At 45.0% G+C, this 15,711-nt stretch overlaps 1 protein-coding gene and 1 long non-coding RNA gene across 17 annotated transcripts in view; one reads left to right on the top strand and one right to left on the bottom strand.

Moving 5' to 3' along the window:
* The window catches only part of LOC144317353 (uncharacterized), a 47,838-nt gene extending 39,123 nt beyond the window's left edge, over window positions 1-8,715 (top strand). Inside the window, exon 6 of the long non-coding RNA XR_013383324.1 lies at window positions 2,674-8,715. This is a non-coding gene — a long non-coding RNA (uncharacterized LOC144317353). The remainder of the gene's footprint in view (window positions 1-2,673) is intronic.
* KLHL31 (kelch like family member 31) overlaps window positions 6,617-15,711 on the bottom strand; it is a 143,741-nt gene continuing 134,646 nt past the window's right edge. For all 16 annotated transcript variants that reach the window (XM_077903622.1, XM_077903623.1, XM_077903621.1 and 13 more), the window contains 2 exons: window positions 13,556-14,760; window positions 6,617-11,378 (listed from right to left, as the gene is read on the bottom strand). In XM_077903622.1, the coding sequence (XP_077759748.1) occupies window positions 10,646-11,378; window positions 13,556-14,727 (1,905 nt within the window). In that variant the 5' untranslated portion in view covers window positions 14,728-14,760 and the 3' untranslated portion in view covers window positions 6,617-10,645. The remainder of the gene's footprint in view (window positions 11,379-13,555; window positions 14,761-15,711) is intronic.

The following is a 15,711-nucleotide window of genomic DNA, read 5'->3' as shown; positions in this document are numbered from 1 at the left end:
TGAATAGATCCTTTAAGTATGATATAGTGTCCCTCTTCATCTCTCACTACAGTCTTTGGGGTAAATTTTAGTTTATCTGATATAAGGATGGCTACCCCTGCTTTCTTTTGAGGACCATTCGAATGGTAAATGGTTCTCCAACCTTTTATTTTCAGGCTGTAGGTGTCCTTCTGTCTAAAATGAGTCTCTTGTAGACAGCAAATAGATGGGTCCTGCTTTTTTATCCAGTCTGAAACCCTGCGCCTTTTGATGGGGTCATTAAGCCCGTTCACATTCAGAGTTACTATTGAGAGATATGAGTTTAGTGTCATCATGATATCTATTCAGTCTTTGTTTTTGTGGACTGTTCCACTGAACTTCTTCTTAAAGGGGAATTTTAAGAGGCCCCCTTAAAATTTCTTGCAGAGCTGGTTTGGAGGTCACATATTCTTTTAGTTGCTGCCTGTCTTGGAAGCTCTTTATCTCTCCTTCCATTTTGAATGAGAGCCTTGCTGGATAAAGTATTCTTGGTTGCATGTTCTTCTCATTTAGGACCCTGAATATATCCTGCCAGCCCTTTCTGGCCTGCCAGGTCTCTGTGGAGAGGTCTGCTGTTACCCTAATACTCCTCCCCATAAAAGTCAGGGATTTCTGGTCTCTTGCTGCTTTAAGGATCTTCTCCTTATCTTTGGAATTTGCAAGCTTCACAATTAAATGTCGAGGTGTTGAACGGTTTTTATTGATTTTAGGGGGGGATCTCTCTATTTCCTGGATCTGAATGCCTGTTTCCCTTCCCAGATTAGGAAAGTTTTCAGCTAGAATTTGTTCAAATACATATTCTGGCCCTCTGTCCCTTTCGGCGCCCTCGGGAACCCCAATTAAACGTAGGTTTTTCTTCCTCAGGCTGTCGTTTATTTCCCTTAATCTATCTTCATGGTCTTTTAATTGTTTGTCTCTTTTTTCCTCAGTTTCCCTCTTTGCTATCAACTTGTCTTCTAGGTCACTCACTCGTTCTTCCACCTCGTTAACCCTCGTCGTTAGGACTTCTAGTTTGGATTGCATCTCATTCAATTGATTTTTAATTTCTGCCTGATTAGCTCTAAATTCTGCAGTCATGAAGTCTCTTGAGTCCTTTATACTTTTTTCTAGAGCCACCAGTAGCTGTATAATAGTGCTTCTGAATTGGCTTTCTGACATTGAATTGTAATCCAGATTTTGTAACTCTGTGGGAGAGAGGACTGTTTCTGATTCTTTCTTTTGAGGTGAGGTTTTCCTTCTAGTCATTTTGCTCAGTGCAGAGTGGCCAAAAGCAAGTTGTATTGGGAAAAAGAGAAAAAGAGAGGAGAGAAAGAAGGAAAGAAAAGAGAAAGAGAAAAAAAAGGGAAGAAAAAGAAAAAAAAAACGAAAAAAAAAAAAAAAAGAAGAAGAAAAAGAGAAAGAAAAAGAAAGGAGAAAAAAAGGGGGTGGGGGAAGGAAACAAATCAAAAAGCAAAACAAAACAAAAACAAAAACAAACAAACAAAAAAAGAACCACCGGGGAGTATCTTCTGATTCTGTGTACTTTAAGTCCCTTGGCTTCTCCTGGAAGTTGTCCGTCTAGCTGGTGTTCTGGGGGAGGGGCCTGCTGTGCTGATTTTCAGGTGTTAGCAGTTGGGGGAGCTGCTGTGCCCCTGCCTGGTGCAGGGCTCAGTGGGGGTTGTTTACCCCGTGAGGCCGCAGGAGGAACAGCCCCAGTGGCGGGGCAGCTCTGGAAACCTGGATTCAGCTCCGGCAGGAACTCCGTCTGCAGGGCCTGGAGGCTCCGGGGCGGGGCCGCTGATGTGCTCAGCTGGGGCAGGAGCGTCCTCGCTGTCCTGGGCCCTCCCGGCCTCTGCCTGTCCCGGGGGAGGCGGGATCCTGGGCTGTGTCCCGGCGCCCTGTGCTCCGGAGCCTGCGCTGTTGGATTCGCGCTCCCGGGCCGCGCAGCCCCCTCCGTGGAGCCGCCGCCCGAGCCCCTCCGAGCTGCTCCTGGAACCGCGCAGCCCCCTCCGCACGGAGCCTCCTCCTCTGCCCGAGCCCCTCCGAGCTGCTCCCGGGGCCGCGCAGCCCCCTCCGCACGGAGCCTCTTCCTCTGCCCGAGCCCCTCCGAGCTGCTCCCGGGGCCGCGCAGCCCCCTCCGCGGAGCCGCCGCCCGAGCCCCTTCAGCTGCTCCGGGTCCCGCCGGGTCCCGCCGCCCGCGTTGCAGCCCTTAGGGAGCTCGGCGCACTCTCCTGGGTGCGCAGTAGCTGTTACTGTCCCCGGGAGCCCGAGGGCATCCCCGCCCTCCTGGGTCCTGCTCCAACTCCCTGCGAGCCCCTTTCCGCCCGGGAAGGTCGGTGCAGCTCCTGCGTCTCCGGGACGGGGCTCTCCTGTCCTGGGGACACTCGCCCCGGCCTCAGCCCGGCTCCTCGCGGGCCCCTCCCCCTTGGAGGCCTTTGTTTCTTTACTTCTTTTTCCCCGTCTTCCTACCTTGATAGAAGCGCGAACTCTTCTCACTGTAGCATTCCAGCTGGTCTCTCTTTAAATCTCAGGCCGAATTCATAGATTTTCAGGATAATTTGAAGGTTTTCTAGGTAGTTTGGTGGAGACAGGTGATTTGGAGACCCTACTCTTCCGCCATCTTGCTCCTCCTCCGAAATAAAAGTTTAAGTGTCTCACTTTTCTATTATTTGTCAGGAAGGTCTCCTGCAGCCTAGAGTGAAGAGATGAACTCGTTCAGATTTTTGTCAAGTGCTGCCCATCATGGCCCTTGTAACGTCAGAGGAGGTAAGCAGTCCAGTCTCCTCACTGCCTTTACCATATTATTCCACCCTGGGCAGAAAATCTTTGGCCTAGCTCTCCTCCTCCTCTTTAAAGTACATGGGCTCTTTATTACAAAAAGCAAATACCAGAATCACCAGGAGACCCAGAGAGAACTGGGCATTGTTTTTAGCTTCCCGACAACCCTGGCAGGGCACAGCACAGCCAGTCAGGACTGCTGGAAAGTCATTGTTGTGGCAGTCAGCAGGCCCTCCATCACTCCCCAGGGTACCGCAGGGCCACCTCTGGTCACCAGTATCCTGTGAGCCACAACCACTGGCACAGAACCCTGCGGAATGTTCCACCTCCAGCCCAAACAACTGCCTAAATCCAGGACACACCATTGGTGGGACTGGGAGAGGGGGAGGCCAGCTTTTGTAAAAACGGTGCTGTCCAACTTTGCTCTGCCCCAGGAAAGAAAAAGTGGGCAAAGAAATTGTTTGTACGGTGCACTGGGGTGCAGCAGAGGGTAGGGTGCAGAATGGAAAAGGCTGATGCAGCCAGAGAAGACCAGCCTGTGAGCACTGGCCTCTCGAGGCTCTACCTGCAAACTTACAGCAAAATTTGGGCAGCAAACCTAGGGGGCATCAAAGCAGTGCTGCTCCAGAACCCAGTCTCTGCCTGTCAGGGCTTAATGGAGGTGCACGGCCACGGCAGAGGACTCACATCTCCCATCCCTGGGTAAGGTTCACTCTTCTGGTTTAAAGTTTCCTTCTGCAGCCCAGAACTCTGGTCTGCCCACAGATATCACAGGACCTCCCTCTCTCTATTGCATTTGGTCCAGGCAGGCAGGGGCAGAGGGCTTGACCAAAGGTACTGACTTACTGAGCTGGATTTCAAATGGAGAAATTCAGGAGAAATCAAGGGGGAACTGTCAATGTCTTAATAGTTCATGGCTTTTTGATGGAGCCAGTTTATCCCCATTTCATCCAAGCATTCCATGGGGAGACTCTTCCACTGGCCCTGCTACTTTCAGGGCCTGGCTCTCAAGGTTGCCTAAGGTTGGTTTCCAGTCGACCACATCACCTTCAGAAGTGTGCCTCCATGTTTCGTCTCTGAGGAATAACAGGCAGATCCCCCTTTCCGCTGAATTTGCCACTTTCTATCTTTTTAATACAACATCTCACTCTCCTATTATCTCTGGTCAACTCGGGCCCAGAGCCTTACTGTCTATCACCCAGGACTCTGCTTTGTCCTCAGCATCTCTCACCTTGAAAGAACTGAGAGAACTACTGATTGAAGCCAGTCTGGGGGTTCTGAAGGGTACCAGGGTTTGGGCTGCAAGTGCTCTGCTCCCCAGAGTCCCTCCACCTATGTCTTATTCCTGAATCGGAAGAAGGTTTCTGGGTGTCAATGGATAAGCTCCAAACTCTGTAGGTTCCTCCATGGGGCCAGGAACATGGCTGCCCTCAGGAAATACTTAAAGAGATGAACATTACCCATGAACTCATTTAGCTTTCATGTGAAGTAGGTGATGGAATGAGAACAGCTATAAATCTCAGACTGTAAACATGTAGAGACATGGTAAGATATAAATATAGATATGTCTACATCTCAGTCCTTATCCCTTTATCTCCCTATCTCTACCTCTTAGTTGGCATGAGATGAGGCTGCTGTAACAAAATACCAAAGACCAAGTAGCCTAATTTCTCACAGTTCTAGAGGTTGAAAAGTCTGAAATAAGGACACCTGTGTGGTTGGATTCTGGGTGAAGGCCCTCTTCCTGGTTTACAGATGACCATATTCTCAGCTGTCTACCAACACTCTAGGCTTACTGAATACCTTTAATGTGTGTTGTAGACCTGTACGGGCCCTGAATTGAGAAAAGGCTGCAAGAGTTGTCTAGGCCTGTCCTTCAGAAAAGGCAAGATAAATAGAGGAGCTGAGGTCTTACAAGCCAGGAAAGGAAAAGAAGAGAACCCTACTGTGGGCAATCCACAGGTTGAGGGAAGGCAGTTTGCCTGGTAAGCAGTTTGCTCCATGGGCAACCAGGGAGGAAGATGAGGGCAGTGGTTTCCAAAATGTAATCTTTCAATGTGCAGAGATGATACTATATGAAATCCTTTCTTCTCCCTCTTAGGCTTACGCGAAGTCTTTTTCTCCAGCTCCCCTGCAGCTAGATTATGGTCATATGTCTAGTTCTTGCCAAAATGATGTAGGCAGAATTGGCATAGGTTGCTTCATACCTGGCTCAACAAAAATGGGATCCTGTTTCCCCCTCTAATTGGTGGTAGTGATGTCTCCAAGATGGAAAAAGAATTTCTCAATGCAGAGCCTATGGTGATAACCTAAGTGTTATCAAAACCAAAACCAAACCAAAACCAGCCAGATACAAAGGCATGAGTCCTCGGTTCACATCACTGGACACTTCCCTCCTGTGGGTACATTTTGCAACAGTGGGGGTGGGCCTGGGGTAGAGAGAAATGCTTGTTGCAAAATCATGGTCTTGTTGCTTCCATTTTGACATATCACCACATCTGGGTGAGATAAACAGTAATTTTAAAAGGTGTTTTTTGAAGATTGCAATCACTTCTACAGCTATGACAAAATATTGAGGCAAATCTGAAAGGTCATTTCTCCAAGATGAGACAGCCTGCCTTTAAAAGGTGCTTCTCTAAAAGGGATAAGAAAAGAAGCCATATAGGATTTTTAGGCTAACTAGAGGCTACTGTGTTTGTCCAAAGGTTGGGGAAAAGTGCCTCTCTTCCTCACCACTCTAAGGAGCATATCTGGTCTAAAACTGGGTGGAAGATTGGTGTTGGCATAGGGAATAATTCATCTCACACCTGTGTTCATAGCCCAACTTGTGAATGTGGCTGGAAAGGAAAACAGAGGGGCTAAGTAAAATGTTTCTAGAAGGTATAGGTTGGATTCCCTCTCTCCTTCAAGGCCTGACCCCTTTCCTGAAGTTGACTTCCTAGTGCACTTCCATACCACCACCATGAGGGGAAAGCCTAGAGGTGGGTTTGAATACCTTTTTGTCTCTAGTCTTCCTATCAAATCTGCTGAACACAAAATGGTTATTCCTTTGATACATCCTAGAATGCCTTAGATGTCATTAATATCATTAAGTAATTTCATGTGTGCTATGAATCGGAGACAGACTGGTATGTGAACATGGGAGAGGGTGGAGACCCGTGGGGAAGCTTGGGGTTCCAATGTGCAAGTTCAAAGACTACTCAAGGATAAGTTTAGGGCACCTGCTGGTATGCTCAAAACTGGGAGGGTGGCACCAGCTTGTTTCTGTTTCCAGGACATTCTAGTCTCTTTTCATGGTTACAAAGCTTGGAGAAGTTTAAGAAAAAGTAATTGCTATCATTTAGAATTTTCTAGAAATGACCACCTCACCTGAGTGTTATTCTCTAAGTACTAAGTCACATCAAAGATTGAGCATCTTATGTTGGTTACATTTCATTTGCTCATTTGGAAGGCGAAGTGGAAGAGTAAGGGTTTGCCGGTACAGCAAAACAATTTCATTTCCTAAAATGTAGTTTCATTGCAAATGATGACGACCCCGAGTTCATGCCAGGTTGGCTGTGGTCAGGGTGGGAATGAGGCTAGAAACCACCACACGAAATCTATGATTTCTAAGTGGTCAGGGCTGAGACAGATCAAATGCAGGCTTTGTCTGAGCTACAAAGCAGGTCACTACTAATGTTTTAGACTTTTTCTTTTACTAGTCTTCAAGCTATTTGAACAGCTCTTCAATTATGTCATTTCTTTTCTTGTTGTGTTTTGTTGAGGTGAATCATCATGAAAACTAACTAGAGGGAAAAACCACCCCAATCATCACACAAAGGACACTTCAAAACTACTCACATTTGATAATTGACTAAACTCTTACTGAACACAGCTTTATTGATAGTGATGAGGATACAGACACCACATACATTTTAGTTTGTTGTTCCTTATATAGTACCAGAATGTTTTAAGCAAAGAATTTGTTTAGCCAGAATTTGCTGAATAAATACAAAGTTGTTTTTTTTTTTTTTAAAGGCGTGTCCAAGACAAGTATTATATCTCAAATTCTCTGAGAGGGAAATTTCAATGGGCTTTACCCTCTGAATGTGCTGGAGGGTAAATCTTTAATGCTTTAGATTCTTCAGTTCTCAGAATTACCATGGAGGAGTGTTTAAGAAATGATGCTATAGTTTTTACTGGTATGAAAAGACATACTGAAAAATAATTCCTTGCAATGCTGCCTTGTGCTAGAGAACATATTCATCAGTGGCTGGGGTGAGGACATAGCTCCTTCAGAGAACATTCTTCAGAAAAGAATTCAAGAAGAGTTCTTCAAAGAAGATTACATTAACTTGTTTCTTTGTGACTCGGAAAAAATTAAATGAAGTGATTCTAATTTCTTTTATATAGTATCTTGGATAAATTCTGAAGATATTTGGCCAAGATAACCAGCAAAAAAAATCGACCTTTTAACACTTACATACTTCCAGGGAAGCCTCTAGTTATATGCATGTTTGTAAAATACACTTACTATAACTGCTGCTCTGCCTTAAATCATAGATCCATTCAGTACATTCTCACTTACTTCTTACCCTAGTTATAGCTCTTCGCTCGTAGCACTACCATCGAATCATAGATTTATACTAATCTGTACCGTCACTGACCTTCTATCCATAACTGATAGCAGCAGCAGAGGAAGTAAACATAAAACTCATCCAATGCCACTGAAAGCAGCTGGTGCATCAGGAATGACAGCGGGACACCAAGAGTCTAAGTAAAAACAGACAGACTACGTTCAAGTCTTGCTTCCTCTGAGACTCACACAGCAGGTCTCTGGCCCATTCAGAAAAGGAGAGCTTACAATTTCATCTCCTGGGTAACTTGCTACTGCTCTGATTGACTGAACTGATGCGTTTATTTAATCACAGGACTTTGCAATTACAAGAACAATAGGCATCACAAAAATAATACATCCTTTTCTTTCAGAAAAGTAAAAGGAGGTATAGTGTTGGAACCTAAGACTGGGGGTGTAATTGAATGTAAGCTTAAAACATTTTTAATAAAATGAAGTCATTTTCCAGTTGGGAAACATGGACAAACCGTCACGTTTTCTAGGAGCAACTGCTCCAATAGTGGGGTTAAAGGGTAGACTTCACTTACACATGAAAAGGGACCCAGGTTACTTTGATTCTATATACCTTCGTGTCTTTCAGTTGTTCCAGGACATGACACTTTGACCCACTGGTATGTTCCATGCTCCCTACCAATTTGCTATATACCAGAAATTCCAGTACTCTAAGTTCATAATGGTCTTTATTTATTAACCTGATTGTTGAAACGGAAGACAAAACAGCAATGCACCCAGGAACCTGGTCAGCCCAGGCGAGTGTGTTTTCTGAGTCTTCAGATAAACAATGTAGAAAATACATTACGTGGTAATTTCAAATGATTTATCCAGCTCTAACATGTCTTCAGTCTCATGTCCAGAAAGCCACTGCCAAGTCCGTGTACAACCTCTCACCAAGCTCTGAAGGCTGAATAATCCTCTGCTTTTAATCTCTCCTCATTCTTCCAAGAAAAAATGTTACAGTTGATGGATTCTTATTTCATTCCAAGGCTTAGGTCCTCCACTTGACAAAACTTCTAGGATCTCAGTGGGAGACACATCTACTAGTGTACATCAGGAATTATGCCTATTTGCCCACTTATGACCTGTGATTCATAATAAATCACCTTTATTTCTCTCAAAATTTTTAATGCACTACAGGCTTCTCAATTGTACAAGAATATATATATATACATTGATGCCCAATTAAAAGATGTTAGAGTCACCCTCACATAGGTTTTGTAAGTTGTGGCTGAGCTAACTTATTAAAAATGACAAGTTTATTTTACCAATGATGCCATAAAGGACAAAGGTTATCTATAGTTTGTACACTGATAACTTAAGGCGCTCAATGATTTAACTTGCTCCATTTAACTTTCTCCATAAACTGGTTTCTTACACAGTTTCATTTTCCAGCCTGGACGGAGAAGGAGTCAAGGGAGCAGGTGCCTTTAGATCTGCTTCATACTCGGAGAAGCTCCTAATGTTCTGTGTGGGGTGAGGAAATAGCCCAGTGTTTTCATATGACTAATGCCTTGTTCTTGGCTTACAGTGTTGTAGGCTTTACCAAGTGTTAGCATTAAATATGCAGTTATTGAACTTTTCATAAGAGGCAATGATGTAAAATTGTTCCACAAAGTGTACTATATGAACCACTTTTCACAGTTCAAATAAAATATTTTAAATATAAATATTGAAACTCTAGCAATAACCTCTCTACGCAAGATAAGAGAGAGGGGATTAATGAAAACCCAGTTAAATTTCCATATATTCATGATTAACCATTTAAATAGTTTTATTTTCCAAAACCCAATTGCACATAACCCATAACTTATAGGCCACGTCTCCAAAACAAATAAACCACCAAAGAAAAAAGTGATAAATTATAAGAAAGGAAAATATGCGATATTTACTACAATCATTCCCTTGCTCCAAAACTTGGCAAATATATAAGAAAAGTGACCTCAAGTGGATATACTTTAATTTGCAAAGCTAATTGGAGCAGATGAAGTTAAAACACATAGAACAGAATGGGCATACATTATTTTCATATTTGCATGTGAAATGAATGTATTGGCGTAAATTAAGAAATCAGAAGGACAGCGATGAAGTGGGAAACAGTGACATTTACCAACAGTAGAAGCCATTCATCCTGTTACTACCAGACCCAAGAATTCCAAATGTTCCTTTCATTCTCATGCATTAAAAAAAAGTGGGGGAAATCAAATTATTGTTATCAGTTGTATAAACTTCGGGCTGTATAAGCTTTACATCGGTGGTCCTTTTGGCCATAGTTTTATTTGGTGTTCTTCTGTGGGGGCTTACATTAGGATCAAGGTTGCATCTTTGGTATGTAGTTTTTAGGGTCAGAGTAAGGCTCCCGTGATACTTGCTGTTTGTTTAACAGGGGACAAAGGTTAAATTCCAGATACTTCTAGGAGAAACAACAAAATGACCTAAATTTACACCATACACTCAATGACTAGTAGTTAGTTTCTTCTCTGTGAGCAGCATCTTTTTTTGATAGCAAATACCCTGGGGACTGGGGCACAGAGGAAGAAAAGAATAAGGGATAAATCAAAGGGAGCAGTGTGACAGTCCCAGGGCGGGGGATCCCCGTTACCTTCCAGTCAAACTTTGTTTTAAGCTTTATGACTTTATCATGGGTCATGGGATGCCTTTCAGTGTTCTCCACTCGGTCACGTCTAGGAAAAGAAACTGCACTTAAATATAGAAGTAAGTCTTTGTGGCTAGAGATGGGCTGCTACCTTAAAAGCTAAGAGCGGGCAGCCCGGGTGGCGCAGCGGTTTAGCGCCGCCTTCAGCCCAGGGCGTGACCCTGGAGACCCGGGTTCGAGTCCCGCGTCGGGCTCCCTGCATGGAGCCTGCTTCTCCCCCTGCCTGTGTCTCTGTGTCTCTCCTGAACAAATAAAGGCTATGGGTGGACTTTTTGACGTGCTAAAGAAAAAAGGAGAGGGAGGAAGAGAAACTCTGGTACATGAAGCTGCTTCCATAAGCTTCACGTGTGCTACAGTGTAGATGAAAACTCTCAGATGTGGGTGTGACCGCTGTGCATGAGGGGAACGGCCGGTGGAACGAGGGCCCACAACGAATTCTGCCTGCCACCCAGTGGCCGCTCACATAAAGGGTCTTTCCTTTGTTGCCAGGGCTCTGCAGCCGGCTTCAAAAAAATCAAAAAAAAAAAAAAAAAAAAAAAAAAGAAAAATAAAAAACGCAAAACCGCCGGACACGGCCGAGGCGGGTCACGCCCGGCCGCCCGGCCTCAGATGCTGACGGGCACCGAGGACACCGAGCTGGCCCGGGACTCGCGGGGGGCGCCGCTGGGCATGCACAGGGCGCAGCAGGACACGCCCACGGTGGCCTCGGGCAGCTCGTCGTCCTCCGTCCACTCGTTGAGCTCGGGGCTGAAGCTCTGGATGCACTTCTTGTACTTCTTCTCGCCCTCGTTCCAGCCTCCCAGCAGGTAGGCGCGGCCGTGCAGCGCCGCGGCGCCCGCCGTGCTCACGCCCACGGGCAGCGGCGCGGCCGAGCTCCACTGGCCGGTGGCGGGGCTGTAGCGCTCCACCGCCAGCACGTCCACGCGCTCCCCGCGCGGCCCCAGCTGGCTGCCGCCCATCACGTACACGCGGTCGCCCAGCGCCACGGCGCAGTGCCAGCCCCGCGGCGTGCTCAGGCCCGCCAGCTCCTGCCACGCGTCGCCGGCCGGGTCGTAGGCGCTCACGGAGCGCGAGTACGCGCTGCCCACGTACCCGCCGGTCACCAGCAGCCGGCCGCCCGCCACCGCGCTCGCGTGGCAGCAGCGCGCCGCGTCCAGGGCCGCCTTGGGCCGCCACTGGTTGCTGGAGGGCACGTAGCACTCGAGCGAGGCCAGGCTGCCTTCGGCGTTGCGGCCGCCCGCGGCGTACAGGAGCCCGTCGCACACGCTCAGGCTGAAGTGCGTGCGCTTCTGGTTCATGTTGGCCAGGTGTATCCAGGTGTTGAAGCGGGGGTCGAATCTGCAAACGGCAGAGCAAGCGTGACAGCCTTGTCGGCGGCAGCCAGGGAACCCTCGGGACCCCGCACACCGCACACCGGGGCGCGGCCCCGCACCCTCACCTGGAGGCTGCTCTTTCCCTCGGCGGGGGCGGGGGGGGGAGGGGGGGAGGGGTGGCACCTGGATACCTGGATACCTGGATACTCGCAAAGCGGGCATGGGCGACTCCCCCTCCTCCTAACTATGAAGCCTTTATGGGGCCGCTCGGACAGGTCCCCGCAGAGACCGACCTTTGCAGTCCCTCTTTTTTCCGTGCTCCGTACTCTCTCCATCATCGGGGAGGATTTCTGAGATGCGCTTGTCGGGGAGGCGGTGGCAGCTGGGTAGCTTTTTTTTTTTTTTTTTTAAAGACTGCATGTACTTTTTATTATTATTTTTTTATTTTATTTATTCATTCATGAGAGACATGGAGGGAGAGAACGAGGCAGAGACACAGGCAGAGGGAGAAGCAGGCTCCACGCAGGGAGCCCGACGCGGGACTCGATCCCAGGTCTCCAGGATCACGCCCTGGGCTGAAGGCGGGCGCTAAACCGCTGAGCCACCCGGGCTGCCCTGCAGCGGGGTATCTGTGGCAATCACACTTAAGTCAGTTCCACATATCTTCAGACACCAGCCATCCCCTGGCTCACTCTTAGCGCTTCATTAAGATAGGGCTTGGCTAATTGGATTTCTCCAATTGGTGCAGACACTTCCTCATTCAGACACTTGGCCTGGCCACTGGGACAGGAAAGCTAAGTCACTCCATCAAGTCTCCTATCATCCGCTTAGAATGAGATCAGTGGAACTCATGTCCAAAAGCATCAACAGAGGCTTAACTGTTGATATTTCTCTATTTTCTAGCACTTATTAGTAGATAAGATTTTGTAGTTGAGAGATATATTTTTCAGTGTCCTACATAACAGTTATTGTACCATAAGCACTGAAAACAACACTGCAAAAAAGTTACTTGAATACTTAACAGAGTTATCAGCAGGAGGAAAATAAGCAGTCATAGAAAACCTATCTCAGGGGGCACCTGGGTGGATCTGTGGTTGAGCATCCTCCTTTTGGCTGGGGTCCTTATCCCCGGGGGTCCTGGGATCACATCCCCACAAACGGCTCTCTGCACGGAGCCTGCTTCTCCCTCTGCCTATGTCTCTGCCTCTCTCTGTCTCTCTCATGCACAAGTAAATAAAATCTTAAAAAAAAAAAAACCTGTTTCAACTGTTTACCTAGTTCCAAAGTATTGTAAATACAGACCTCCCTGCATTAGTTTGATGTTCCTTCATTTTTGTCCCATTTAACCACCGAATCGAAACTTAACCATACTTATAATTTAAAGGGCAAAAATCACTTAATTGTTTGGATTCATTTAAATGACACATAGACATATAATGAAATAATAAAGAATATTTTTCATGATATACTTTATAAATTTTCAGATTTTGCTCATTAGTTATGTTTGACTTTGTGCTCCTACCCTGATATAATAAGCATGACTTTCTGACATTTCATATATATGAAAGTGTTTTTATTATAAATATACACAAATGACATGGCATTTGAATTCCATTTTCTGAAGGCTATATTATACCTTTGCTGTTTCTGCATGCATCAAAGATATTGACATTTTTTATAGTATCCAGTCTTCAAAAAAATATTTAGAGTTAATTACCTGCCACATTTTTAATGATCTCATTGTAGTTGCCAATTACGAATCTGACAGTCATCAGTAACAGTCACTATAAAGAAATTTTGTGTTATTTTGATCTTTCTTACCACCTAGTGTTAAAAACTAAGTTTGTATCCAGTTTCTTTTCAGAAAAACAGTGTACTGTGAACGGCACCTTACTAGTATATCACTTGTGGTATGACTTCCATGGGCATGAGATTTCTCACATGTAAAATCAGAATAACTACATCTTCCGAGCTCATTTCATAGGCTTATTCAGAAATCTAGAGTGCCTTTTATATACACATATACTTTATGCAGTGTGAACTGTTGTATATATGTCATGTGGCATTATTATTATTATTATTATTATTATTGATTCACTGAGCCTGTGAACTAAGCTAACAGGCAGGACTCATTTACTTCTATTTCAGAGCAATTTCCTCATAATATTGAACCATTTCAGTTCCTAATAAAGGATCAAATACCTGCAGAAATTGCTGACTGCATGCTTGGCTTGATTTCTTGCATCATTCTGGTCTTCGCCACCAGCCACATAAAGAAATCCGTCCATCACTGCCACACACTGATTAAAACTCTTGGCTGGCATTTCTGTAAGCTTGCTCCATCCATTTTCAGGGTCTCTGTACAGGACGTCTCTACTAAGGGACTTCTCAGTAAGGCCTGGACGTCCCCCAACAGTGACAAGGACTCGACAGCCCCCGCGGATTCTCGTGCGCCGAGACTGCAATGTGTTTTGATGATACGGAAGTAAGTGGTAGTTCATTGCATCTACAAGAAGTTTGTGACAATCAGCATCTTGCATCATTCTGGGTACAGACTGAACGTAATTGACCAGGTCCTGTGCAGAGATGGTACCAAAGCGGATATTGCTCAGAAGATCTGCAGCGTGTTTCACTCTCTTTTGGTCAAATTCTAACCATTTCATTGCAATCTGGAATGCTACTATTTCAGAAGGCAACTGTAAGTCATCATCTATAAGAAGTTCATTAATTTGCTCAAAGGTAAGTTTCAAAAACTGATCTGATTCTGCAAATTCCAGGAAGTTATCCCGGATAAACTTTTGGGCTGCTGCTTTTGCATTTTTCAGGGAATATGTTTCAGCAATGTTAACAACGTACATGCAATTCTCAACACTCATCTCTCGTATCAGAAAATCACTGCACATCTTTACAAGGGTATGGATCTGAAGATAAACAGCAGCTGAAATAATGCTTCCTATTGTATACAAGGAGAGAGTCAGCTTTCCAGTGTAGGCATAGGCGATAACAGTAGCCAGGCCTGGCGGCGAGATATCATTGAGATCCACCCTTTGGGTAGATGGGTCTTTTTTTAGGATGTTGTAAAAGTATTCACTGCACGAAGCCATCACTGACTTGTGAACATCAAAGGATTTGGTTTTGGTGCCAATGACTAGGTCACAAAGGAAGTTCTCCTGCCTCATTTTACTCAAGCCTTCCAGGAGGTTGGGACCATAAGAAGCATCTGTTAATTCTGAAGAAATGCAGTTAAGGCCATTGCCTCCTTCTAGGAGCCCATTCAAAGCATTTAGTTTGTTTAGGGGGCTGTCTTCTACGATTATGGTCATCTCATTGATATCTCCTTTGTTCTTTCTGACAGTCTTCTTTTTGGGGGCCATGTTGGCAGACACACTGTCACAGGCAAGGTCTTGCTAAAAAAAAAAAAAAGAAGGCATGGTTTTATTTTGACAGCACTTTAGACTTCGAAATGCTACATTGAGAAACTGTTCTTTTTCATAATAGTTTTTAAATGGCATAACGTAGATTAAACCTCAAAGTGGTTTTAAAGACTCACATTAAACTAGATGCACATTTTATGGATGGTTTACTTCAGCATCAAGCATTGAAGACAATTCTAGAAAGATTTATATTATCAAATGAGACCTCTCAATTGCTGTACTGCCAACTAATTTTACATAGCAGAAGCGATCAAATATTCTCTGATCTAGCTGTACAGCAATTATAGAATAGAAGTTAAGCATCATTCAAAGGGGCTTAGTTTACCCTCCTGAAAAGGTGAATTATAACCCCTTTGAAGTTTTCCTAAAAAAAAAAAATACTAAAATTCAGGAACCCATGTAAAAAATATACATATTAGGATAAATGTGGAATTTAAAAATCAGTGGGTACGAACTTGTAATGATACTTTGGTTCAACTGATTTCTATTCTACATAGTCACTGAAATAACTTCTAGATGGATGAAATCTCTAAATCATGCTCACACACACATACACACAAGTAGATTTTTGTCTTAATTTTAGGGTAGGGGGCAGCCCGGGTGGCTCAGCGGTTTAGCGCCGCCTTCAGCCCAGAGCATGATCCTGGAGACCCGGGATCGAGTCCCACATCGGGCTCCCTGCGTGTAGCCTGCTTCTCCCTCTGCCTGTGTCTCTGCCTCTCTCTCTCTCTCTCTCTCTGCATGTGTGTGTCATAAATAAATAAAATCTTAAAAAAAAAATTTAGGGTAGGAAAGGTGCTCTTAAGTATAACCCAAAATCCAGAAGCCCTAGGGGAAAAGACGGAAATATCTGAATAAAAAAAAGAAAAGAAAAAAAGAAAACTTCTATAAAACAACACAACTATTTAAAAGAGAAGCAACTGA

Source organism: Canis aureus, chromosome 7 (genome assembly GCF_053574225.1).
Source record: "Canis aureus isolate CA01 chromosome 7, VMU_Caureus_v.1.0, whole genome shotgun sequence".
Classification (NCBI taxonomy): domain Eukaryota; kingdom Metazoa; phylum Chordata; class Mammalia; order Carnivora; family Canidae; genus Canis; species Canis aureus.
Note: the sequence above shows the minus strand (reverse complement) of the source record. Positions and strands in the feature narration are given on the sequence as shown.